A 27,321-nucleotide genomic window follows, 5' to 3' on the forward strand; every position below is an offset into this window, starting at 1 on the left:
TTGGGTTTTTTGTAGTTTTCTTCTACAGACATACATGTGCTTAGCAATGGCGTATGTCCAAAAGCTTACATCAAGTCATGCACTCCCATTGCACAAATATTTCAAAGATAATATCCCAGCAAGGCAGTGCTTATTCGCTACTTCACACGAACGTGTCGGAACACAAGGGCGTAGGAACCGGGGGGGGGGGGGGGGGGGGACAGGGGGGACGTGTCCCCCTGAACATTTTGGGTGGAGGGGACTGTCCCCCCCAACTTTCTAGACCGTTATATTTTTATTTTATAATATTATTCTGCCCAACTTTATTTGTAATTTCTTCACTCATCAAATTTTTTCTTAAGGAAACAATAATAATTTTAACATCGATGTATCCAATGGTTGGATACAAAAACTGCTTAAAAAGCGCTATTTTGCACTTTTAAAATCAAAATTTTCCGGTGGAGGACCCCCGGACCCCCCGTCTGAGTAAGAGGGGAATGGGTTTACATGACATCAAAATCATTACTTGTCCCCCCCAACATTATGAACACAGCTACGCCAATACTCACTGATATTAGGCTTGCACACGTTCTGGAATACGGCCCGCGAGCTAGGTTGTGGTTGTGTCCCAGCTAGGCCCTGAGCCGGGCTACCGGGCCGGTTCTGCCCCGACGCGACGGGAGATAACCCGCTCCCAGTTCGGGGAAGCGCGCGGCAGCCGCGGCCTGGTCGGACGTATTCGTCAGTCCTTGGGAAACATGACCTTGAGACCAGTTCTCAAGCGCGCAGCAGAAAAATGTTATACCTAGGGCGCGTTCCAATGTCACAGTGTCGCCGCGCCGGTGTACAGGTTGCGTCAAAAAAATGTGAGCGAGTTTTTCAGTACTCGCCAGTGGTGTGTAATATATAACCTTCCGCCTAGTCAGGGGTGTATCTGTGTTAGTGAGGCGGGATGATAAGCGCGACCCTCGCTGGTGCTTCTAGCGCGGCATAGCCCCTAAGCGCAAGGCTCTGAACTGACGCGCAGTCTTCTCGTCGTCACATGATAACTGTGAAATCTGAGCGGTGACCGTAACATTATTTTGCGGAGAAATGAAGATAAAGGTGTAATGCAAGTCCCTTAAGTGCTTTCAAGAATATGTAATGGTTATTTTACACCTAAAAATTACTCTGAAAACATGCGTTTTAGCCATTTTAACTTCTCTAAAAATACAATTTAAAAACTTCATCCAAAATCAAAAGTACTTTTCGGCCCTCAGCGATCTCTTAAATGCTTTTAGTAAGCAGACCCCACTCGGATATCTTGAGTAGTTTGGAAATCGCGTTGTTTTCCCGAAAGCTCTGCGCACCGTGTGTGTTCCCGGGTAGGCGGCGCACTTAATGTGTTCTCATGTTGCATACACACTTATTACACGAATCTTAACGTAGAATTCTTTACGTAAATTGTGTTTTCAACTACATTCCTGGACGTGAATCACGCGTAGTTTCCGCACCCGCCGCTAGAATTCGCTGCCGGAGCAGCCATGTCTACTGTCCAATAATTCGATTTGCAGACCGAAGTATTAAACCATATATTGTAACAGCTGCAATAAAAGCCACAAAGACTTGGAAAAAAAATACTATAACCCGGTTTTGGACCTGATTTTCGACTATGAATTTTGGTAAAAATCCTGTCCATCTTGTTAAAATTCACTAACAGTTAATACTTAAAAGATTCCCATTTGTCTTTGTAAACTTTGGTTCGCGCTATCCACCACCGATGGCAGCACTTTTTCGTTCCTTGAATTCCGTCGCATACATGAAATTACTCCCACCAAATACCGTATGCCGAGAGCGAGCTGTTACACACACACACAAAAAGTCAAAAGCTGAGTGGCGCATGCGCAGGACATGTAGAAAATAAAAAAAAAGTCAGATAACGTAGGCTCGGAATTGTTTGTGTTTGCTGCTAGAGCCATTACAATGCAAAATGAGATGCACTGGGTCCCCGTTATGTGGAATGCCATGTCGGCGATCTTGTGCACTGCACACACCATACCGTGTCGTACAAGGGAAATCCACTAAGTTCGGGTTTTTATTTTTGAGTATTTGTTTGTTTGGCAGTCTGGCAGATAAGTGTACAAAATTTTCTGTGTACATTCTTTGTAGTACTAAACATTTCATTAAACAACGGTATCATACATGCGTGCCAATATTTTACACAAATATATAAATATAAAAATTAATTTTTTTCATAACTTTTGTTTATGGAATTAGTGGGTTTTCCTTGTACGCCCACGTTACAAACTATTGAGTATTTATTCTACCCTTATGAAGTTCCACAAAACATTTATCCAGAATATCTCATAGTACACAGTAACAGCTCTAGCGATAAACAGTGGCATTTTCGGACACATGTTCTTCGACATTTCAACCTCTTCTGCATTTATTTATCTCTTATCGTCATTATTAGTGGTGAAGTGAAGGCGATACGCCTTTTCTTACATCTAACCACATAAACATAATAGAGGATACGATAGGTAGTAAGATAGAACACAGAATAAAGCTCAAACTAACTGTTCAAAGATAAGGAGTAACCGTTTCAAAATTTAACCAAAAGGCTAATTTACAGGTAACTAAGTAGCTCAATAAAAGCGATAACTTTTTCGTCAGTGATAATGCATGTATTGATGTCATGCCACTGAGCATTAGCAGCCTCGTCTATAACTAAAGCAAACGATGCATGCTACCTCTCCTGCATGGTTGAAACCCCGCATGATAAGGCGTATAGGCTTCGGCCTGAGACGCACTTAGAGTCTTTCGCAAGCTGGACCCCTCCCAACCTAATACACTTAGAATAAGTTAGGTTAGGAAAATAAAAAAAAAGTCCCTCAAACAACCTCCCTTGGGGCCACTGTCACTCACCAGCGTCGTTCCACCGTGGACCTTAGCTTCATGTCGCAGTGCTTGGGAACTCATTCAGGTTTAGAGGAGAAAAACCAAAATTAAAATAAAGGCGTTAGGTTTTTATTTGGTCTCGCCTTTATTCAAACAGTGGTAGCTAAATTTAAAATACACTGGCATAAGCTTGTTGTAAAGGGTTTTTCGAAGTCCAAGGAAAACTTACTTTATTTTAAGGACTGCGAGAGCTGGCAGCCTGCGACCTCGGGGCATCTCCGGAGTTGAGGTGTGGAGCTTGTAGGTACACGCAGCAAGCGGGGTATAGCTGGGAATACCAGGAACCGGCCTCTTGTGAGTGTTCTTTACTGTCGCTGGTTTGAGTGCGAAACGTACAAAATAACGCCTCAGATGGCCAGTCTCGGGCCAAACTTATAGTGAATTAACTTCAGAGCAAGGAAAGACCCCTGTTTGATAAGGTCTTGCTAAGAAAACTATGCAAAATTTTGCTATTTTTTTTTATTTTCAAATAGTTACTTTCCAGTTGACTGGAAACAATGCGCGAAGATAAGTGCTTTGGTAATTTTGTTTACAAAATTATTTGATTGTTCAAAGAATGTTTGTTCCGTGCTGTGCAAAGAAAAATTCTTCACCCACATTAGTGTTCCGAGTAGGAATTTCATGTGAAGACGGAGGTACAGATGGGACACTACAACACAGTTATGCGTGGAATACAAACCTCACACACGGCTCCTGTCATCACCACGCCGATGAACTTCCGCGATGGGAACCACGATGTTGCCAAAAGGCACTCCATTCCAAGTGCTTGTTTGCCCACTCGGAGGCTTGTTTGGTCGTGCCGGCGCCGTCTGCTGTGTCGTCACCGTCCCAGTTCGGCCAAGCGATAACATGCCTGATTCACGTTCTGCAGTTGGCATGTGAGTGGTTTTCCATTCCCATAGTCTGGTTTCGCACAACACGTAGGCGAGTGGCCGTGAATGCGCTGCCAGTACTAGGATCACTGAAATAATGAACGTATTCACATTTCATGTCATATATCATACGAATAAAAAAAAATATTTTCCTCTTAAAATTAAGGAGAATATTCCAGATGGTTGTGCGATCAGAACTATAGATGGCTCAGGACCCTCATTGTTAAGTTCAGTCGAGCCGGGTTGCTGGGACGGTGAACGGCTGTGCAGAATGCACAAGCAACGTGTGAAAATTCCAGTGCCACGCAATTAGTAGGGGCATGCATATTTCGCGAAAAGATTCCAAGACTAGTTATAAGTTAAAACACTGTAGCACCGTCTGTGTTTCGTGATTGGGTGAATTTCTTCAAGGTAAATGTCGAGTGTTACAACACCAATCAGAGTAATTCAGTGCGAAAGCAAACACGTCCTGAGTGGCTCAGTCTAATAAGGCAGCGACTTCTCTCGCAGACGGCCGCCAATCACAAGGAAGAAACCGCTGGTGCGGGTATACCTTGTTGCAGTCTAATAGGCGTTCAGATTTATTCGTGAAAAATACTTGCCCCTAGCAATTAGTCAAATGAATGGGAACCTTCTTCCTTAACCACGCTGAAGCTTCGCGGATGGTCTAACCAACAGGCGAGAGCTAGCAGTTGGAAGTGCAGCGGGTGGCGTTCTACCAGAGATGCGACGAAGCAAGTTCGATCGTTGGAAGAAGCAACTGCTGCCAGGCGTCTCGGAAGAATTTTTTAAAAAAAAAGGGGGGGGGGGTAACCGGAGCGGCTACCGCAACGCTGCTGGCGGTGATAGGTACTCGGTCGTCTGATGGACCGTTGTACATATGGCTGACCCGGGAATGATCTTACGGACATGTGGTGTGCAGGGAAACTACTCTGTCCAACTCTTCATCCAGACCATCCTCTGTCTCCTGTATTCTCCTACACTTAAAGCACGCAAATTTGCACCCCGCATGACAGTGCCCACTGATTTCCCTGTGTCTATGCAGGTTTTACCTGGGCCCAACTTATCTCTAGTTATAGTCTAGATTTATGAGCGAGGGGAGTTAGTCATGGCATCAATCGCTGCCATGGCTGGCCAATCCCCTCCTAGCACACGATACATGCGACCCTCTCCCAGCATGGTTAATCCGAGCATGACTAGGCGTATAGGCTTCGGCGTGAGACGCACTTAGGTCCCTCCCCTAACCCGGACCCCTCCCAAAAACACTTAGTTTTAGTAAGGTTAGGGAAAAAATTGGTTGTCTGTAAAGTCGGTTTACGGACGAAAGTTTAACGTGACAACGTCATAACAAAACACTGATGAAATGATTGCATAGTTTTATGAATAAAAATGAATCATTTTTATTGAATTATCACTTTTGTATGGATACAAAGAAGGAGTGAAATGAAATCTACAATTTAATTGATAAATTTACTTTTATTTGCACTAATTAATTAAAATATGTTTATTACTTTAACAAAGAGATTATTTTAACTATAACTTTTATACATGTTTGCTATTTAACTTCTTCTAATCTGTGTTATTTTGTCAAGTACAGGACGATGATAGGAAAAGTAGGAAACGAATGGGAGTGTTTCAAGTTTAATGTGCCTCGAAAAAGTCTAATGAATGGTTGTTCCAATCGAGTGGAAGAGAGATAGATGCGGCGCAAGCGTAAAATGAGCGTAACGGGACACAGCGTTACGGGAATTATGTGCGTAACGGGACACTTTTTCGTGCGTGCAGCCGGCGTTAATCGATTTATTAGACGTCACGTCAAAAAAAATTGTGCAGGGCAAGCACGTGGCACGCGATGCGGGGGCCGTGACTCCGGTAGGCTTCCGAGGCGCCGCGAACAAAACACTGGCGGTGTTTACGGCAAGCCGCACGGGGGTCGCGGCGATAAGCTTCTGTTGGGGTTCCGCCTGCGGCCTGGGAGGAGGCCGAGGACCTCTGGTGCGCCATTCGACTGGCACTCTAGCACGCCTCTTCTCGAACTCCGGGCATTTTACCACCTGTACGCCCCAGTAACATCTATCTGTGCATTCTATAATCTTCCAGTTGCCCCAATAAGAAGTCCGAGTCAGTGGTCGAAGTTCAGCTCTCGAGCGGGTGAATCCCGCGTGGTTTAAGTCAAGGAGGAAGATGGCGTCAAACTCAAGCGACAGCTTGACGAACAGTAAACTTTTTCATTTGTGGGCATGTTTAGAACTGGTAGTCAAGTATACAATGGTAAGGTGTCTTAACAATTAAAAAACTGCTTGAAATCATCTAAATGATACTGTTTGATCACACAGCCCTAACTGTGTGGAAATACAGAAATTTAAAGTTCACTGGATAAACGACCGTTGTAATTGGAACACATGTTATTTGACACGTCTTGGTGGACTATAGCCAATTACAAACATCTTAAAGTCAGCACCTCAAATCAAGTGCGACCTGGATAGAAAATGGAGTGTGGCAAGAGCTAATGAACACCTGAAAAGACTCGATTGTGCAAACGTAGGTGGATTTACGTCTGTTAGCTTGTGAACTTCTCCTTGCTTCAGAAAAGATAGAATTATAGCAAGCGCCAGAATTTATTTAGTAAATATTTTTAATTTTTAAATTTTTGGTTTTTATTAGTCATTTTGATATTTTATATTTTTATTTTGGAATTTTTTTTTTTAAATTTAGGGTTTTCGGTGACATTTTCTCAGAGTGCTTCGAATTTTTATTTGCATGAACATGTTATAACAGATTTTCTCAAGGTACTCCTGGTTATTTCTGTCAATATTTCGTTGATTTTCTCCTTATGCATTTTAAGCAGCATTATGGGAACTTAACTTCTGCCAGCTGAAGGGAAAAAAGTTTGAAAAAACCGGTTTTCTGATAAAATATTGTTAGTTGTTTCCATCGTAAAGAGAAAATGCATCACTATAACATTGTTTCATAACGACCTACTGTGTTGGTCGGTGTTGTCTTCGTTGTGTTGTTCATAATATTTTTTTATCTTCATCGTTGTGTTCATATTTGCTGCGTTATCCAGGTTTTGTTGTCTGCCAGCATTTACTTGTTATTGTTGAAACTATCTCATCGTGGTTAATGCACTGTGTTTTTTTTGCTGTAATTTTTTTTTTAATTAATAAATTTCTTACACGGAAGTCTTGTGCTGTCTAATATTTGTGTTAGATTTTGTTCGTCTGTGCTGTCGTCGTTGTTTTTTCCATAATACTTGTTTAGGTACATCGTTGGGTTTATCTGTTTGACATAACTGATTTAGGCTTGTTCTCTTTGTGTTTAGGTTTCATTTTTATTTCTTAGTTTGCGTTCTTGAATTATTTCCATGATAAACAGTGCCAAACTGCAATGGCGTATGTCCAAGAAATTGTATTAAATCAAAATTCCACATTGACTGATCTATTCAAATAACAACACAATACCAGTTAACAAAACTTTGACACAAGCGGTTGCACATCTTAATGTATAAGCGAACCAAATATAGTTATGTATGAACTTTCTGTAAATATACTGTGTTATATTACAGAAATGTATGTAGCAGTGATTTTTCCTCTTAAGTAAGTGAATTTCAACACTTACATGTTCGTGTTATTAAATAAATAATTTTAATTAGAAGTGCTATACAATATGTTAAAATAAAAATTACTGTTATATAGTAAATTTGCCGCAACTGTTCGTTGTGTGTATAAAAAAAATAATAATTACAATTAATATGTAAACTAACCACAAATTACATTTTATTCGAACTGTTTATGCAGTAAATTTATACAATTAATAAACGTGTAAAATTATAGCCAATTTCTTCAGAAATATGTTTTTATTTTTTTATTTGAAGCCTGTTGACGTATGATGAGTAAGTACATTGAAGCTATCCTTAAGACATTAATTTTTTTACATATTTAACCTTTACGACTGTTTAAACTTAAGTATAATTGATTATTTAAACAATTTTTATGATTTAAATAGTTTTGGGACCAATTAAGACGATACAATAATTTCACTCATGCCATTGCCGGGACTCGAGCTCAGAAGCCTTGACAAAGAATCCGGCTGTTGCCAACTGCGCTACGGAGGTCCGTAATTTTAAACTCTCTAATGTATTGTTACCATCGTAAACGCTAAATCATAATAAAGAAACATGAATAGTACAAGCATGCCGACGCGTTTAACTGGTGATACGTAAACAGTTAGTATATGTAAATTTATTGTGATTGGTTTCGTTAGTGTGAACACGTATTTTTGCAGATACTAAGTAGCAGTTGTAAATATATTTCTGAAAATATCATTCACTTTTACAATGGCTCAAGTGTATTTAACCGATGACCAATTATCGTCAAAAAGTAGTATGACATTAAGAGTAATTCAATACAAATTGTATTTGTTATTTCAATATAAAAGTATATTTCCTACTGTGTAACTTAACAGGTAGGCATTTTTACATGAATGTATATTCGTACAATTTGACCGAGGCGTGTAGTGAATGGGGTTATCTGGAACGACGTGTGTTCAATACTTACAATACACAAATTGTACTTGATCCTCATTAATACCCAACAAAAATGTAACATATTTAACATTTTGTACATGTAATAATAACAATATAACAGCATACAAATCAGAAGACACAGCCTACGGAAAGACCCACACAAATCTAGTACTGTTTAGTGATCACAGTAAAATAACGGAATTTTCAAAGAAGAATTAACCTGAAATAAGGGAAGTGTTCTTCGTAATTTCAAATGACTGAATCTTTGTTGAAACTACGCCGTATTTTGATTTCCGAGTAGTATATTTCGTTCTAAACGTGGACAAAAGAAGCGTGTTCTTAACAAGTTTTTGAACGATTTCTTAAAATACCAAGAATATTCTTTTGGATTCATGTTCAAAGAAAGTGAACCGACGTGTCCTTAAATTTAAGAATATAACCGTAAATTTACGAAGATCCCTATATAATTTTTAACCAGTGTTCTTTGCAAATCGAAGGTGATAATTTTTAACAGTTTACAATTTTAATTTACTGTTCATGATTTTCATCGAATATATTCGAGGAAGCAAGATTCACGTTAGATACCAAAGACCTCGTCAGTAAGGCATACGGAATAATTGTCTACAAGAGCCAAAAAAAGAGAAACACATTTACGTCACTTAAGTTGGTGAGGATAAACTTCAGCTGTGTGAAACTCATTTAGCAGAGAAATAATTAAAAGAAACTCCAGTTGACATTATTTACGCAATTAACCTGGATTTTACTTAAACCACGGTGTATTTCGAAAGTTGTTACACCCGCAGTTATCAGGATTTGCAAATTCACGATATCTCTGCGAGTTTGCGAAACCTTGCGTTGAAGATGCAACGCCTGTTGAGACATCGCGAAAAAAAATTAAAAGCAGAATATAATTGCGAATGCAAAACAATGTGAAGGTTTCAGGCAGTTATTTCTGTGTGACAAGTGTCCTGACAGTTACTTATTAACACGTATTTTTTTTTCCGTCTTTGGTAGTTATCGGTTTATTACATGCCGGTTATAACTGTGAATATTGTGTAGCAGGTCCACTAGTGCGACCATTTAAACAATCAAATTTCAAACTATGTCTTTCATTTAGCTGTGAATTCATATTTGTGGCACGGTTTTACGTGTTTATGAGGATTCTATGTTTTTAATATTAATGCGCGGAATATAAGTGAGCTGCTTACATGTAAAATAGTGAATAAGGGTGGGGATATTGCCTTTAAAATTCAACAGAGTAAAGGAAATAATTGGTTAGGACTATAGGTCGACCTCCGTCTAGGTGGTAGAAGAGACGAATTCGTTATTGAGGATTCGGAAGTACATACCATAAAAATAAATCACCGACACTTGCAACGACTTACAAACGAAAATGCAACAGTCGAACCGGTCTTCAGATTGACCTGAACGGAATGAAGTAATTTACTTCAGTCATTTCAACTATAGCTTTATGAGGTACGCATATTTACTTCATGCCATGAATTGCCATAAAAGAGTTCACATTAAATTAACGCAGAAAAATGGTAAAAAAAAAAAAAAAAAAACCACGGATCTTCGTACATTTTAGGGTGCTCAGTTTAGGTGATATGAACACAAACTCTCGTGAACCATTTTTGGACTATAAACAAAAATCTTTAAAAATACGTTAAATCTACAACAAAATACTCTCCGTAAATTCCGCGCGCAAGTTTACCGTGTTTACAACAGAGCACAGATCTCGGATCTGCCAAGGTCCTGGTATGCGGCGTTAAAGGAAGAACCCTTTGCTTACTTGAGGTTAATTCCAAGTGGAAAGGTCCGTGGATTTACTTTAATTTCCAACAGGGTGGCCACTTCAGGGTGGCCACTTGTAGGTTAAGACCGGGGGCGGACGCGCGCGGAGGCAGACGACGATGTCTCCAAGGCTGCGCGGGTCTCGAAACCACTCACTCACGAACCGAGTCACGCCGAGGACCGGCACCGAACCCACGACCCTCGCCGCGCGAGCGCGACGGCCGCCAAGGATCCCCCCGACATTAGGCCATCGAGACCGCCGGCGTCGTCGCGTCATCGTGACGTCGTCGTGACGTCATGGAGACGAGGCCGCGAGGCGCACGGCCTTGTTCGCGGCGAGCGCGGTGACTTTGCACGCGAGGCTTCAACGTGTTCCTGCTGGGGATATCACGGAGCGAGTGTGGTCTCTGGCCTTGTGCGTCAGGCTGGGGGAGCCCGCGGTTAAAACGTGGGTCTCCACACCAGCCCTTTGCGGAGCCCTTAATTATCGAACAGCCATAACTGAAATATTCCTTGCAAAAAAAAAAAAAAGAAGAAGAATTTTGGAACATACTATAAGTTGAGAATGATTCTAATTTTAAAGAATATTATTCACGATCCTGTTTTATTGCCCATAATCTAATTCCCATAAACGTAAACTTCAATACAATTAACGGCATACTTATACCTTGAATGTATTTCAAAACCCAAAACCGCCATTCAAGAAGATCACGCCCAGTAAATTCCTCCATAATGATAAGTAAATTTTTTATTTATTTTTTTGCACTAGCTTAGTAACTTTATGGACAGTAACTTATTGCTTTATAGTAGTATAAACTTAAGCAATGGATAATTTTTTTCAAGGTCACAATCAAAGAATAACTCAGTTTTAAATAAGCGCATGCGCGAGTACATCGTTGTTTTATTCATGCTTGCAGCGCCACCTAAGACAAATGGCGTCTCCTGAGCGTAAAGCTATTTGTGTTCTGCAATTTTCTAAGAGTGGATCTGTAATTTCAGCTCTCCTCGTCGGAAACTCTTTTTACGAGAGCGGTTGAACGTCGAAGTCCCTGACCGTTGGATTGGTCGTAATGGTCGAGATGACAGAACTCATTTTCGCTGGCCTCCACGTTCACCTGACATAACGCCATGCAATTTCTTTACCTTCGGGACTTTACAAAAGACCGTGTCTACGTTCCGCTGCTACCTAACTATTTACCAGCGTTGAGACAAAGATTTCAAGAGGCTATTGCTTCCATTACTCTGGACGTGTTAGCCAAAGTGTTGGAAGAATTGGACTTGAGATTGGATGTGCGCCGTATAAATAAAATTATACATACTGGACATTTGTAAGAAACACCATGTTAGTTTACCTTTAATTTGATGTATGAGTTGTTTTAAATAGTCTAAATCAAACTGTTATAATATGTACACCATTGAAACTGGAACATTATCTAATGGACATCCTGTATTATGTGTCAATACCATCCTACCACACACATTCTTCAGACTGGCTGGAACGCCAGGATTTTACCGCTGGCACTGCAGTTGGCTGCTGTGGGAGCCAGCTCCATTCCATGCTTGGATACTCTGCCAGAGGCGGGACACAGCATGTGCATTGTTGCGGTGGCAGGCCTCACTAATGACAAATGTCACACCGCAAACTGACCACAGTCACAAATGTTTATCCGAACCAAAGACAAGCTGCACAAAATCATGATTGAAGATAACACAGCGATGAATCGGGGGTCCGCGCCCTGGAACCTGGCAGAACACTTGGAAGTGCCCGGGCAGCCACTCTGCCAGCTGGGGCGAGGGACATGGAAGTGCCCGGGCAGCCGCGCTGCCATCTGGGGAGAGGGACTTGGAAGTGCCCGAGCAGCAGCTCTGCCAGCTGGAGCGAGGGACTTGGAAGTGCCCGGGCAGCCGCGCTGCCATCTGGGGAGAGGGACTTGGAAGTGCCCGAGCAGCCGCGCTGCCATCTGGGGAGAGGGACTTGGAAGTGCCCGAGCAGCAGCTCTGCCAGCTGGGGCGAGGGACTTGGAAGTGCCCAGGAAGCCGCGCTGCCAGCTGGGGTGAGGGACTTGGAAGTGCCCGGGCAGCCGCGCTGCCAGCTGGGGCGAGGGACTTGGAAGTGCCCGAGCAGCCGCGCTGCCATCTGGGGAGAGGGACTTGGAAGTGCCCGAGCAGCCGCGCTGCCAGCTGGGGAGAGGGGTTTGGAAGTGCCCGGGCAGCCGCGCTGCCAGCTGGGGAGAGGGACTTGTAAGTGCCCGGGCAGCCGCTCTGCCATCTGGGGAGAGGGGTTTGGAAGTGCCCGGGCAGCCGCGCTGCCAGCTGGGGAGAGGGACTTGGAAGTGCCCGGGCAGCCGCGCTGCCAACTAGGGAGAGGGACTTGGAAGTGCCCGGGCAGCCACCCTGCTATCTAGGGCGAGGGACTTGGAAGTGCCCGAGCAGCCGCGCTGCCATCTGGGGAGAGGGACTTGGAAGTGCCCGAGCAGCCGCGCTGCCATCTGGGGCGAGGGACTTGGAAGTGCCCGAGCAGCCGCGCTGCCATCTGGGGAGAGGGACTTGGAAGTGCCCGAGCTGCCGCGCTGCCAGCTGGGGTGAGGGACTTGGAAGTGCCCGGGCAGCCGCGCTGCCAGCTGGGGCGAGGGACTTGGAAGTGCCCGAGCAGCCGCGCTGCTATCTGGGGAGAGGGACTTGGAAGTGCCCGAGCAGCCGCGCTGCCATCTGGGGAGAGGGGTTTGGAAGTGCCCGGGCAGCCGCGCTGCCATCTGGGGAGAGGGGTTTGGAAGTGCCCGGGCAGCCGCGCTGCCAGCTGGGGAGAGGGACTTGTAAGTGCCCGGGCAGCCGCTCTGCCATCTGGGGAGAGGGGTTTGGAAGTGCCCGGGCAGCCGCGCTGCCAGCTGGGGAGAGGGACTTGGAAGTGCCCGGGCAGCCGCGCTGCCAACTAGGGAGAGGGACTTGGAAGTGCCCGGGCAGCAACCCTGCTATCTAGGGCGAGGGACTTGGAAGTGCCCGAGCAGCCGCGCTGCCATCTGGGGAGAGGGACTTGGAAGTGCCCGAGCAGCCGCGCTGCCATCTGGGGCGAGGGACTTGGAAGTGCCCGAGCAGCCACCCTGCTATCTGGGGCGAGGGACTTGGAAGTGCCCGAGCAGCCGCGCTGCCATCTGGGGAGAGGGACTTGGAAGTGCCCGGGCAGCCACCCTGCTATCTAGGGCGAGGGACTTGGAAGTGCCCGAGCAGCCGCGCTGCCATCTGGGGAGAGGGACTTGGAAGTGCCCGAGCTGCCGCGCTGCCATCTGGGGCGAGGGACTTGGAAGTGCCCGGGCAGCCACCCTGCTATCTGGGGCGAGGGACTTGGAAGTGCCCGGGCAGCCGCTCTGCCATCTGGGGAGAGGGACTTGGAAGTGCCCGGGCAGCCGCGCTGCCATCTGTGGAGAGGGACTTGGAAGTGCCCGAGCAGCCGCGCTGCCATCTGGGGAGAGGGGTTTAGAAGTGCCCGGGCAGCCGCGCTGCCAGCTAGGGAGAGGGACTTGGAAGTGCCCGAGCAGCCGCGCTGCCAGCTGGGGCGAGGGACTTGGAAGTACCCGAGCAGCCGCGCTGCCATCTGGGGAGAGGGACTTGGAAGTGCCCGGGGTGCCGCGCTGCCAGCTGGGGTGAGGGACTTGGAAGTGCCCAAGCAGCCGCGCTGCCAGCTAGGGCGAGGGACTTGGAAGTGCCCGGGCAGCCGCGCTGCCAGCTGGGGCGAGGGACTTGGAAGTGCCCGGGCAGCCGCGCTGCCAGCTGGGGCGAGGGACTTGGAAGTGCCCGAGCAGCCGCGCTGCCATCTGGGGAGAGGGAATTGGAAGTGCCCGGGCAGCCGCGCTGCCATCTGTGGAGAGGGGTTTAAAAGTGCCCGGGCAGCCGCGCTGCCAGCTGGGGAGAGGGACTTGGAAGTGCCCGGGCAGCCGCGCTGCCATCTAGGGAGAGGGACTTAGAAGTGCCCGGGCAGCCACCCTGCTATCTGGGGCGAGGGACTTGGAAGTGCCCGAGCAGCCGCGCTGCCATCTGGGGAGAGGGACTTGGAAGTGCCCGGGCAGCCACCCTGCTATCTGGGGCGAGGGACTTGGAAGTGCCCGGGCAGCCGCGCTGCCAGCTGGGGAGAGGGACTTGGAAGTGCCCGGGCAGCCGCGCTGCCATCTGTGGAGAGGGACTTGGAAGTGCCCGAGCATCCGCGCTGCCATCTGGGGAGAGGGGTTTGGAAGTGCCCGGGCAGCCGCGCTGCCAGCTGGGGAGAGGGACTTGGAAGTGCGCGGGCAGCCGCGCTGCCATCTAGGGAGAGGGACTTAGAAGTGCCCGGGCAGCCACCCTGCTATCTGGGGCGAGGGACTTGGAAGTGCCCGAGCAGCCGCGCTGCCATCTGGGGAGAGGGGTTTGGAAGTGCCCGGGCAGCCACCCTGCTATCTGGGGCGAGGGACTTGGAAGTGCCCGGGCAGCCGCGCTGCCAGCTGGGGAGAGGGACTTGGAAGTGCCCGGGCAGCCGCGCTGCCATCTGGGGAGAGGGACTTGGAAGTGCCCGGGCAGCCACCCTGCTATCTGGGGCGAGGGACTTGGAAGTGCCCGAGCAGCCGCGCTGCCATCTGGGGAGAGGGACTTGGAAGTGCCCGGGCAGCCACGCTGCTATCTGGGGCGAGGGACTTGGAAGTGCCCGAGCAGCCGCGCTGCCATCTTGGGCGAGGGACTTGGAAGTGCCCGGGCAACCACCCTGCTATCTGGGGCGAGGGACTTGGAAGCGCCCGGGCAGCCGCGCTGCCAGCTGGGGAGAGGGACTTGGAAGTGCCCGGGCAGACGCGCTGCCATCTGGGGAGAGGGACTTGGAAGTGCCCGGGCAGCTACCCTGCTATCTGGGGCGAGGGACTTGGAAGTACCCGAGCAGCCGCGCTGCCATCTGGGGAGAGGGACTTGGAAGTGCCCGAGCAGCCGCGCTGCCAGCTGGGGCGAGGGACTTGGAAGTGCCCGGGCAGCCACCCTGCTATCTGGGGCGAGGGACTTGGAAGTGCCCGAGCAGCCGCGCTGCCATCTGGGGCGAGGGACTTGGAAGTGCCCGGGCAGCCACCCTGCTATCTGGGGCGAGGGACTTGGAAGTGCCCGAGCAGCCGCGCTGCCATCTGGGGAGAGGGACTTGGAAGTGCCCGAGCTGCCACCCTGCTATCTGGGGCGAGGGACTTGGAAGTGCCCGAGCAGCCGCGCTGCCATCTGGGGCGAGGGACTTGGAAGTGCCCGGGCAGCCACCCTGCTATCTGGGGCGAGGGACTTGGAAGTGCCCGGGCAGCCGCGCTGCCAGCTGGGGAGAGGGACTTGGAAGTGCCCGGGCAGACGCGCTGCCATCTGGGGAGAGGGACTTGGAAGTGCCCGGGCAGCTACCCTGCTATCTGGGGCGAGGGACTTGGAAGTGCCCGAGCAGCCGCGCTGCCATCTGGGGAGAGGGACTTGTAAGTGCCCGGGCACCGCGCTGCCATCTGGGGAGAGGGACTTGGAAGTGCCCGGGCACCGCGCTGCCATCTGGGGAGAGGGACTTGGAAGTGCCCGAGCAGCCGCGCTGCCAGCTGGGGAGAGGGACTTGGAAGTGCCCGGGCAGCCGCGCTGCCAGCTGGGGAGAGGGACTTGGAAGTGCCCGGGCAGCCGCGCTGCCACCTGGGGCGAGGGACTTGTAAGTGCCCGGGCACCGCGCTGCCATCTGGGGAGAGGGACTTGGAAGTGCCCGAGCAGCCGCGCTGCCATCTGGGGAGAGGGACTTGGAAGTGCCCGGGGTGCCGCGCTGCCAGCTGGGGTGAGGGACTTGGAAGTGCCCAAGCAGCCGCGCTGCCAGCTGGGGCGAGGGACTTGGAAGTGCCCGGGCAGCCGCGCTGCCATCTGTGGAGAGGGACTTGGAAGTGCCCGAGCAGCCGCGCTGCCATCTGGGGAGAGGGACTTGGAAGTGCCCGGGCAGCCGCGCTGCCATCTGGGGAGAGGGACTTGGAAGTACCCGAGCACCGCGCTGCCATCTGGGGAGAGGGGTTTGGAAGTGCCCGGGCAGCCGCGCTGCCAGCTGGGGAGAGGGACTTGGAAGTGCCCGAGCAGCCGCGCTGCCAGCTGGGGCGAGGGACTTGGAAGTACCCGAGCAGCCGCGCTGCCATCTGGGGAGAGGGACTTGGAAGTGCCCGGGGTGCCGCGCTGCCAGCTGGGGTGAGGGACTTGGAAGTGCCCAAGCAGCCGCGCTGCCAGCTGGGGAGAGGGACTTGGAAGTGCCCGAGCAGCCGCGCTGCCATCTGGGGAGAGGGACTTGGAAGTGCCCGAGCAGCCGCGCTGCCATCTGGGGAGAGGGACTTGGAAGTGCCCGGGCAGCCGCGCTGCCAGCTGGGGCGAGGGACTTGGAAGTGCCCGAGCAGCCACGCTGCCATCTGGGGAGAGGGACTTGGAAGTGCCCGAGCAGCCGCGCTGCTATCTGGGGAGAGGGACTTGGAAGTGCCCGGGCAGCCGCGCTGCCATCTGGGGAGAGGGACATGGAAGTGCCCGGGCAGCCGCGCTGCCAGCTGGGGCGAGGGACTTGGAAGTGCCCGAGCAGCCGCGCTGCCATCTGGGGAGAGGGACTTGGAAGTGCCCGGGCAGCCGCGCTGCCATCTGGGGAGAGGGACATGGAAGTGCCCGAGCAGCCGCGCTGCCAGCTGGGGCGAGGGACTTGGAAGTGCCCGAGCAGCCACGCTGCCATCTGGGGAGAGGGACTTGGAAGTGCCCGAGCAGCCGCGCTGCTATCTGGGGAGAGGGACTTGGAAGTGCCCGGGCAGCCGCGCTGCCAGCTGGGGAGAGGGACTTGGAAGTGCCCGAGCAGCCGCGCTGCTATCTGGGGAGAGGGACTTGGAAGTGCCCGGGCAGCCGCGCTGCCAGCTGGGGAGAGGGACTTGGAAGTGCCCGGGCAGCCGCGCTGCCATCTGGGGAGAGGGACTTGGAAGTGCCCGGGCAGCCGCGCTGCCATCTGGGGAGAGGGACATGGAAGTGCCCGAGCAGCCGCGCTGCCAGCTGGGGCGAGGGACTTGGAAGTGCCCGAGCAGCCACGCTGCCATCTGGGGAGAGGGACTTGGAAGTGCCCGAGCAGCCGCGCTGCTATCTGGGGAGAGGGACTTGGAAGTGCCCGGGCAGCCGCGCTGCCATCTGGGGAGAGGGACATGGAAGTGCCCGAGCAGCCGCGCTGCCAGCTGGGGCGAGGGACTTGGAAGTGCCCGAGCAGCCACGCTGCCATCTGGGGAGAGGGACTTGGAAGTGCCCGAGCAGCCGCGCTGCCATCTGGGGAGAGGGACTTGGAAGTGCCCGGGCAGCCGCGCTGCCATCTGGGGAGAGGGACATGGAAGTGCCCGAGCAGCCGCGCTGCCATCTGGGGAGAGGGACTTGGAAGTGCCCGGGCAGCCGCGCTGCCAGCTGGGGAGAGGGACTTGGAAGTGCCCGAGCAGCCGCGCTCACATCTGGGGAGTGCCCGGGCAGCCGCGCTGCCAGCTGGGGCGAGGGACTTGGAAGTTGCCGGGCAGCCGCGCTGCCATCTGGGGAGAGGGACTTGGAAGTGCCCGAGAAGCTGCGCTGCAATCTGGGGCGAGGGACTTGGAAGCGCCCGAGCAGCCGCGCTGCCATCTGGGGAGAGGGACTTGGAAATGCCCGAGCAGCCGCGCTGCCATCTGGGGAGAGGGGTTTGGAAGTGCCCGGGCAGCAGCGCTGCCATCTGGGGCGAGGGACTTGGAAGTGCCCGGGCAGCCGCGCTGCCAGCTGGGGCGAGGGACTTGGAAGTGCCCGGGCAGCCGCGCTGCCAGCTGGGGCGAGGGACTTGGAAGTGCCCGGGCAGCCGCGCTGCCATCTGGGGCGAGGGACTTGTAAGTGCCCGGGCAGCCGCGCTGCCATCTGGGGAGAGGGACTTGGAAGTGCCCGAGAAGCTGCGCTGCAATCTGGGGCGAGGGACTTGGAAGCGCCCGAGCAGCCGCGCTGCCATCTGGGGAGAGGGACTTGGAAATGCCCGAGCAGCCGCGCTGCCATCTGGGGAGAGGGGTTTGGAAGTGCCCGGGCAGCAGCGCTGCCATCTGGGGCGAGGGACTTGGAAGTGCCCGGGCAGCCGCGCTGCCAGCTGGGGCGAGGGACTTGGAAGTGCCCGGGCAGCCGCGCTGCCAGCTGGGGCGAGGGACTTGGAAGTGCCCGGGCAGCCGCGCTGCCAGCTGGGGCGAGGGACTTGTAAGTGCCCGGGCAGCCGCGCTGCCAGCTGGGGCGAGGGACTTGGAAGTGCCCGGGCAGTCGCGCTGCCAGCTGGGGCGAGGGACTTGGAAGTGCCCGGGCAGCAGCGCTGCCATCTGGGGCGAGGGACTTGGAAGCGCCCGGGCAGCCGCGCTGCCATCTGGGGCGAGGGACTTGGAAGCGCCCGGGCAGCCGCGCTGTCAGCTGGGGCGAGGGACTTGGAAGTGCCCGAGCAGCCGCGCTGCCATCTGGGGCGAGGGACTTGGAAGCGCCCGGGCAGCCGCGCTGTCAGCTGGGGCGAGGGACTTGGCCAACTTTCAGCTCACGGCTACAGTCTCATCACAAGGGAAAACGCGATCACGAGAATATTTGTGTACACCGTACAGCTAAGTTCCGATTGTAATACACATGCGAAAGCGTACATTTGCTCATGCACCAACTACTGTATTCGAATGGTTTGGCTGTTTTTATTATTTTGTAATGTTTTTGAGAATAAGTAATGATCAAGCGTTTGTGGAGTGTTTAAATACGTTTGTCTCGTGCTAGCCAATGATAACTATATTTTTGAAAATACCAGTTCTGAGTTTCCAGTTTATTATGCTTACGTTATCCTTTGCTGTCACATTTTTACATGTGTTGGTAAACCCGTGAAGTGTTCAAATTTATACTCTCCGGTTTAATTTTACTACGTAAAAAAATCTTTATTGCAAATATTATTGTTTTTATACTAATTGAAATAGAGAATTGTGTAATCTACAAGCTGCAGGCAGCTGCAGCAGTATTGTCCAAAGCACTCACATTTCACGACGGTAATCCTGGTTCGGTTATCGGGGAACTCCTTTGTAAGTAGGAAACGTGGCGGATGTTTCATTGCACCGGTGGGTTTTCTCTGCTTACTCCCGTCTCCCCCCACCAATTCATTTCTTTAGTGCTCAATTTGTGTCTCATCCCTATTTATCTTATTTAACTACCCTGATTTCAACTAGAAGTTAAGCTCAGATAATTCACTTCCATCCCCTACTGTTCAGAAACCATCAAAATTTTTGAGTTACTATCCTTTTCATATAAACACAAACGGCTTTTAAAATAAATAAAAAAAACGCTGCACCGCAATTACATTTCCACTACTTCCAGTACGTTTCCAGTTGCTGTGCAATTCATTTTCAGGTAGCTATTGGCTGCTCCACGACATAATTAGCCATGAAGGAGACAGTGGAATTAATTTTTTTTATCTAAAAATTTAAACTTTGGTTTTAAATTTCGTTGTTTTAGTGGTAAAGTTATCGGAAATTTAAAAATTAAATGTGACCGCGACATAATATTACGAGAAAAGAAATTATGAAACGATTAATTCCACTCTTATTTAAAGTAGTCTGGTAGACCAAAAAAAATTAACTTGTTCTTAGTGAAAAATCTGATTTGCAAAAAAACATAAGTAGTGGTCTTGAAATGCGTAAAAACCAACGACAGCCCGTGGGCGAGAGAGAAAGTGGTGCGAACTTCCGCGCTGAGCCGTTCCAGGAAGTGAGTTTTCTCGTTTCGACGCAAGCGAGCGAGGCGCTTCGCAAGATGGCGGCGGTCTATAGCCGCGCGTGACGCAAGGGGGAGTCTTGCAATGACGCGCGCGGTCGTTTCTTGCGCTGTGCCTAGAATTCCGTTGACTATGTATATCTATAAACATACGCCATAGAAGATTTTCGGTTTTATGTGACAAAAAAAAGTTTCGCTATCAGTTATACCAACATTTAAAGCAAGCAAAGAAACCAATTAGTCTGTACACACTTCACTTATATGTACACTAATCAGATTTCTACCTACGTAAAACGCAATAAACAGTTTAAATATTGCCATTGTATGCTCATGCTAAAGATAGTCAACAAAAATGTGTATCGTTTCACAAAGTTTCTATGTTATGACGAACAATTTCGGAAACAATCGTTGGATTATATTTTTGTAAAGTTTACCCACAAGTATATTAAATACTGAAGAAAAGTCGGTTATGTGCGGTTCGTATGAACTTAATTCATCTGTAAAAAGTTCTGCAATGCTATAGATAACGCCTACGGTAATATTTTTCTGAATGTAGAACACTGGGTAACGCAATACATAGTACTTTCTTTTGGTTAACTTAGTCTGAAATCCATTCGAGAAAAAGGGTATCATCAAAACGAAAACTGTATTATTTATTATATACATTAAAGACTTGCGAATTATAATGCAACGACCGTTTCATTGTGTCCTATCACAAGCAAAGGAAGATCTAAGATAGTACTTGTGCGACTTTCAGTGGTGGAATAAATGAGATGTTCTTGCTTCCGCAAGAAAATATCTGGATGCAATCAGTGTGTGGCGTGAGCTTTTGCCGTAAAATGTCACAACAAAGATATGCCTTCTTACGAAATCAGGTCACGGAAAATCGTCAACGTTTGTTGGTATATGGCTTCTCGACTTGGAGCCAATTACAGTTATTTTTTTGTCTTAGCACTTAACACAAAATAAAATGTCAAAATTCACGGCCATTCTTGTCCGTTCTCTTAAATACCCTAATAACTTAAAATTAGTTTTTGAATTTACGTGAAATAACAATTGTCTAATTTTATGATTTTTCAATCTAATGGCATAAACGCATCGATAAATGTAGTCATATCAGTGCCAACACAAGTAACAAGAAAATACAAAATTTTAAAGAAAAATTAACTATTTACAAAAGTAAGCTATCAATAATGCAATCATGCCTTAATACAGTTAATTGAAAATTGGGAATCAACATCGCTAAATTAATATTTATAACATTCGACAGTAAATAAACTATTTTTGATTTAATCGACCATATAGTAGTATTCAAAACAGTTTTCTTTCCTTCATACGTATTTTTTCCTCAACAATGCACACATTCATTAGTACTTACATACATAGTTAAAACTTAAAAACATATATGATAACATGTTATGTTATATAAATAGTTGCTTTAATATAAATATGCATATGTCATCAGTTTTTTTTAAATATTTTATATGTATTGTAGTACTTTAACGTATACATTATTCAATTCATTTTATTATATTTAATCATTGTTTCTGATACAGTGTACTTTTATCCACAGTTATTTTGTGATCAACCCATATATTTTATTATTCACTCATTATTGTGAAACTATATATAACTGTTTGAAATTACGTTTATAACGGTATTTTTTAAATTTTTTATTGATATTCTATACCGACATGCAGTTTTTTTTTAAATTTGGGTCATTCGAATTATACTAAATTTTTTATGATTAGTTTAAATATTTAGTTATAATTTTCGGTTTAAGCTGAGCTTCTAATCTCTATGCGAGGCGATTTGCTTAATGGTGCCGTCTACCCGGGCACACATACGGTGCGCAGAGCTTCAGGTAAAACAACGCAATATATTTAAAACTAATTGAACATTTATTAGAGAAAAAAATCACCTTGCGTTAACAAATTTCAGAGTCTTCACAGATAAATTTACACACACACACACACACACACACACACACACACACACACACACACATATATATATATATATATATATATATATATATATATACAAATACACAAATACACGAATACTAGTATTATTACTAATGGATCAGTGCAGCCATCTTTTAAAAACCAAAATTTCATTTTCAGTTCAGTAAAATTTATGTCGCTTGAGACGTTGATGGAAAGGAAAATACATTTCAAATTGGAAAGTCTGTCGCGCCAGCGAAATTTACCGCGCCGAATTCAGAGATGTTGTCTAAAGACCCTCCACACACGATCAGTCTTGAGGTTGCTGTTGCTGTCGGATGTATCGCTTCATCGTTCATGGACGAAACTTTGATGTTGCAATTGCATTAGCATTTATAGTTATAAAAAAGAAAAAAAAAACATCAAAGCAACCGAATTGTATAAACAAATATGTCTGCCATCACTCCTAGCTGACGGAATGATTGTTTGGACTTGCGGATTGGACTGGCGAGACTCCGTTCCCACACACGGCAGTTCGGAGTGAGGATTCTCGAGCCCGAATCGGATTTGATGGAAATCCATCAGTTCGTCAGTTCATCAGTTCCGACTGATCAGTCCACCGTCCTTGCACACACACACACGGCAGTTCCGACTGATAAGACCGAACTGTCAGTTCGGACTGATCGTGCGCAGGGGTGCCTTTACGTGATTGGTTGGTTGCGTTGAGCCCGTCGCGTGACTCGCGCTATCGTGATTCCAAGCTTCCTCGACGCGGAGGCACGGGCTTCGCACCTCTCGACGAGCAGTCTTGCGGTGTCTGAGGCCTCGTGTTCGCCCCGCATTCTCACAGACGGCCATCTAGGCCCTTATATTTCAAGACGTTCCGGGTGAGGTACCTTTTTGCGGTACAACTGTAACCTAACTCGCGGGCCGTATTCCAGAACGTGTCCGAACCGTATCCCGTTAAGGGATCAGATCGGCAGCCGTTTTAATAAACGGGGCCCTGCGCGAGGCTAGAATTCGGTTTCAACGCATTCTAGCGGACGTTTGGCAAACATCGATATAAATGTCAAGGCAAAAATACCAGAGATGGCAGCACCGTCGCACAAAATATAGAACCGTCTTTCTAATTTGCTCAAGTACTTTTTACGTTACGTTTGAAAAAAAAAATTAGGATAGTTTCACTATCATAAAGTTTCATTTGCCACGCCAACACACTTGGTACGCCCCCCGGTGGTCACAAAAGTGACTATGTACGAGTTAATGGCGCCAGACATGGGTCCGCCATCTGTACGAAATCAAAGAAAAAGTAAGCTCTGTGCATGCGTGGATTTTGGGCAACAGATAGGATATGGATAGGACACCGAAATCCGTTCCCTAAAAAAAAGGAACTGTCCGTCTCCTATCGTGCACCAGAAATACGATTAGGGAACAGGTGTGGCATATTGAACACCGGAACCCTTATTTTTGTGTCTTGGAATACCGGTTTATTCCCGCTTGAAGAGTGTGGGCGGCCTAATGTCAGTTTGAGCGCTAAGAGGTGTCGCGCCGGTCTTGGAAGTCTGCAGAGACGCAGTCAATGACGAGGTGACGCCGTCCCTGTTGCCTGATTTCACATGAGCTCCACGCCATCAAGACCCAACAATTATTTTCTTCACGATATGGCTTTATATATTTTACTGAAGGTGCCCCCACAGTAAATAAATGTACCCAGGAGTCTTGCTATTAAGGTTAATTTTCTCCATCCGTGAGATATTTACCAGCTATGTAAACCTATAGGCTATCAGTTCATAGTGTAATAAATCCATCGAAATTTGCCCATGGTTAAAATTTGTTGTGGATCTCAAACTTTGACACCCTCATTTAACAACAGTTATTCCAGAACATTAGCAACAATATTTAGGAACGAACCGGGTTGAGATTTGTTAATACTGAGACATTAAATGTAATATTTTATTTATATTCTATGGATTTGAGGGATACAATTAGTATGCATGGTAACTAAAGTAACCTTTGAATATCTCAACGTGAAGAGTTGTGTTCGTAGTTAGTCTGTGAAGTACCTTTAGTAATGGTAGTACACTCATAACTGAGTGTTTGTGATTATGTATAATAATTCGCCATTTTATAGACTAAGCAGCATATCAATATACGTGCGAGCAGAATACTTACAAACTATTCTCAACATCGTCTTACACAAGTGTAATTCAAGGTAATCGATTTTTAACGCAACCTGAATTATTTGAATGTGTATTTAATTATGAGGTGTAAATCGTTCATTAGCTAATTAAAATGTATTTTTGTGCCCTCAAAGTTTCCAGTGCTATAATAGTAAATAATTTTTTGAACACGTGTATTAATTAAATGCGTTAAAGCGAAAGCTAGCATAAGGGAAGTTCAAGCTATAACTTCGCAGGTTTGTCAAATGAAGGAATACTTGTTTTGCCTCAAGTCGCGACTGTGAAATAGGTCGTAAAAGTTTCAGCAAACTTCGATGTTGTAGCTTGAATGAACAGTGCAAGCGGTCGTTGAAGTTTGTGATGTGCATGCTTAGTTCAGGCGTACCGCGAACAAGATGCAGCTGCGTGGTTTTCAAGTGGGAGCGGTGTTATTGTGTTGTTGACGTCGCGGGACATCTAGATGTGTATTTTGTTGTTGTTGTTTTGCAGAGAAACGTGGGAGAAAGTCGAGCTGGAGTTCGAAGACAACGGCACGGTGGCTTTCCGCCAGCGCAAGATCTTCCAGTTCGACCCGGACCTGTCCGCCGGCGACGAGAACGACATGCTGGTGATGCCCAACATCCCGATGCTTGTGAGTGTTGGCCACACGCTCGCGGCGGCCACGCACCACAAAAAAAATGGAAAAGTTCTGTCTATCCCAGTGTGGCCTTGTTTCGTGGAGGGAACGGGAAGCCATCGTCCACACGTTGTTGTCGCCTGCAGCTGTGGACGGACAGCTGGGAGCGCGACAGGGCCGCGAGGGGTCGTTACCACAACGCCGAACGTACAATAACGCCGAAAACCATAACGCCGAATGCCAAATTGACTACAACGCCGACAGCTAGAAAACTGCTGTGTACCACAACGCCGAATTACCACAACGCCGAAATAAATTAACGTCGAAAAATGTCATTGCAGGACTGCCACAAAGGTTAGGTTAGGTAAGGTTAGGCTAGGTTAGGCTAGCCTAGGTTAGGTTTGGTCGTGGTATATCGGCGTTAAGATACTTTTGACATTTTTTCGGCGTTACTGTATTTCGGCGTTGTGGTACACGGCAGTTTTCTAGCTGTCGGCGTTGCGGTCAATTTGGCATTCGGCGTTATGGTATTCGGCGTTATTGTACGTTCGGCGTTGTGGTAACGACCCCTCTCGGCCCTGTCGCGCTCCCAGCTGTCCGTCCACAGCTGCAGGCGACAACAACGTGTGGACGATGGCTTCCCGTTCCCTCCACGAAACAAGGCCACACTGGGATAGCCAGAACTTTTCGATTTTAATCTTATTTTTATGATGAAACAGTGGCGGACGGAAAATTTTGCTTTTATTATCTTTCAAAACATCTGTAAAATCAAATCACATTAATACTCGTTGGATAGTAAAATGTATTTTCTACCACCTATAAAAATTATATCCGCACAATTTTTGCTGTTGTTGTTTTGGCAGATCAATTACTTTATCGAAGTTCATTTAGGGTGTCTAACGGTAAAATGAAGGAACACACATATGTGAATACATGGGTAACCTCCTTTAACCATAACTAGTCAATTTAAAATTAATTTAGTTATTTCATCTTAATCACCTCTTAAATTCCACATGTGTTCTGGGCCATTGAAAATATTCTTTGGATGGAAACGAAGCCAATTTATGTTTTCGAAGGCTATATTAATGATCGGCTGATTACATGAAACATAAAAAAATATTAAGAACCTTTTATTTAATGGAAACACAAATCATTCAACTTTTTAAACAAACATAGCAGTGCTAGTGACGGTTTTAGTGTGGTGATAACCCTTGAGATTTATTGATTTACATCACCAAGTTGACTTGTTCGCGTTGTATGATAAACAAATACGCGTTGGCACTTAAAAAGTCAAATATATTAAGACGTGACAATACATAAATTAATCAAATTTTATTTAGAATGTTTATTAACGTTCTCGAACTTTATGCCACGGGTTTGTAGAGGGATCCATAAATTCGAGATTGGGCATGGATCCCGCGTCCATCTTAGATTCAAAACTTTACTGTCGCCATATTGGATGATCTTTACATTTAATCTTGAACCCAGTAACCAAATTGAGTTCTTCCATGTTGGACTACGGAAACTTGGATTCAAAATAATTCAAGAAGTCGCCGTTTTGATTTCCGCCATAAGTAAAATGTTGTAAAACACAGAAATACAAACTACACATCATACCGCCTCTATGTTAACCTGTAGACCGATTCCACCCCACCTACACTAAGGCATACATAGGATGTAGGCTTATTTAAATACTCATTTAAACTGCGCGTTCATATATATGTCAAGTAGAGAAGTCAAAAATGTAAATGGACACAGGTCTGGAATTGCTTCTGGTTATTGCTAGAGTCGTTACCGTGTACAATAAGATGGATCAATTTTATGTAGAACGCCATATCGTAAGTTACACAACTAACCACTATTTTGTAGCTTGTAATCTTCTGGAACTTAGCTGCGTATGAATTTCACTAATCACCGATGTTTTGGTGCACATTGCAGCCGTCATCTTCATAGTGCTAACAGTTATGCGGCAAGCTAACTGTAGTAAACAGGTTGCTGCTCAACTGTTAGCACCCTGAAGAGAGCGAAAATAATGTGTTTCTAAACGTCGGTGGTACGCGGCATCCAGACATGACTAAAGCTCGCATGACTTCATTTTACTGACAATGGCCGCGAAGACTCTAAATAACTACTTTGTTCTCTAATATATTCCGTGGTGAAAATACAATAGTACACCCTTCCTGTTTGGTGTTTTGCACAACACTGTAGTTGGCTTTTACAAACATCACTTGAAGCAAAGTTAAGTATTTCTTCATTTGATTAACCTGCAAAGTTTTTTCTTAAGATGGCCTTACCTAACTCGGCAAGCAGCCCTATGTCTCGTGTGGAATGCCAACTTGTATGATAAGATAGCGCATGCACTACTGAACTGCGTGAAATTGAGGGGTTTGCTGCAAGAGCCAGTTAAGTCCGGAGTTGTACTTTTTGATTAACAATGTTTGATTCGGTCTTATTCTTGCTAAAAACACTTAATATGGTTCATTGGGAAACAGCCATGTCTCATTCAGATAATTCCGCACAGATCTGGTTCTTGCACCAAGAGAGGCGCGCTGTTGTGTTGAGTACAAAGCACTTTCTAATTTTTTTATACCAAAAGTGGACTTATCTGGTTTTTGCAGCAAACCCCTCAATTACTGCGCAATTCCACAGGGCACAAAAAACAAAAGAGATACAGTCAACACTCCCTCTACGTAAGTACTATGGTGTGTTGTGTTCCATGCTCGTCATCACCGAT

At 47.2% G+C, this 27,321-nt stretch overlaps 1 protein-coding gene across 1 annotated transcript in view; it reads left to right on the plus strand.

The window, feature by feature from the left end:
• LOC134529622 (lysosome membrane protein 2) overlaps positions 1-27,321 on the plus strand; it is a 169,793-nt gene that overhangs the window by 102,383 nt on the left and 40,089 nt on the right. Inside the window, exon 4 of the mRNA XM_063363918.1 lies at positions 24,461-24,602. Coding sequence (XP_063219988.1) covers positions 24,461-24,602 — 142 coding nt within the window. The remainder of the gene's footprint in view (positions 1-24,460; positions 24,603-27,321) is intronic.

The sequence above is a fragment of the Bacillus rossius genome, chromosome 2, assembly GCF_032445375.1.
Source record: "Bacillus rossius redtenbacheri isolate Brsri chromosome 2, Brsri_v3, whole genome shotgun sequence".
Taxonomy (NCBI): Eukaryota; Metazoa; Arthropoda; class Insecta; order Phasmatodea; family Bacillidae; genus Bacillus; species Bacillus rossius.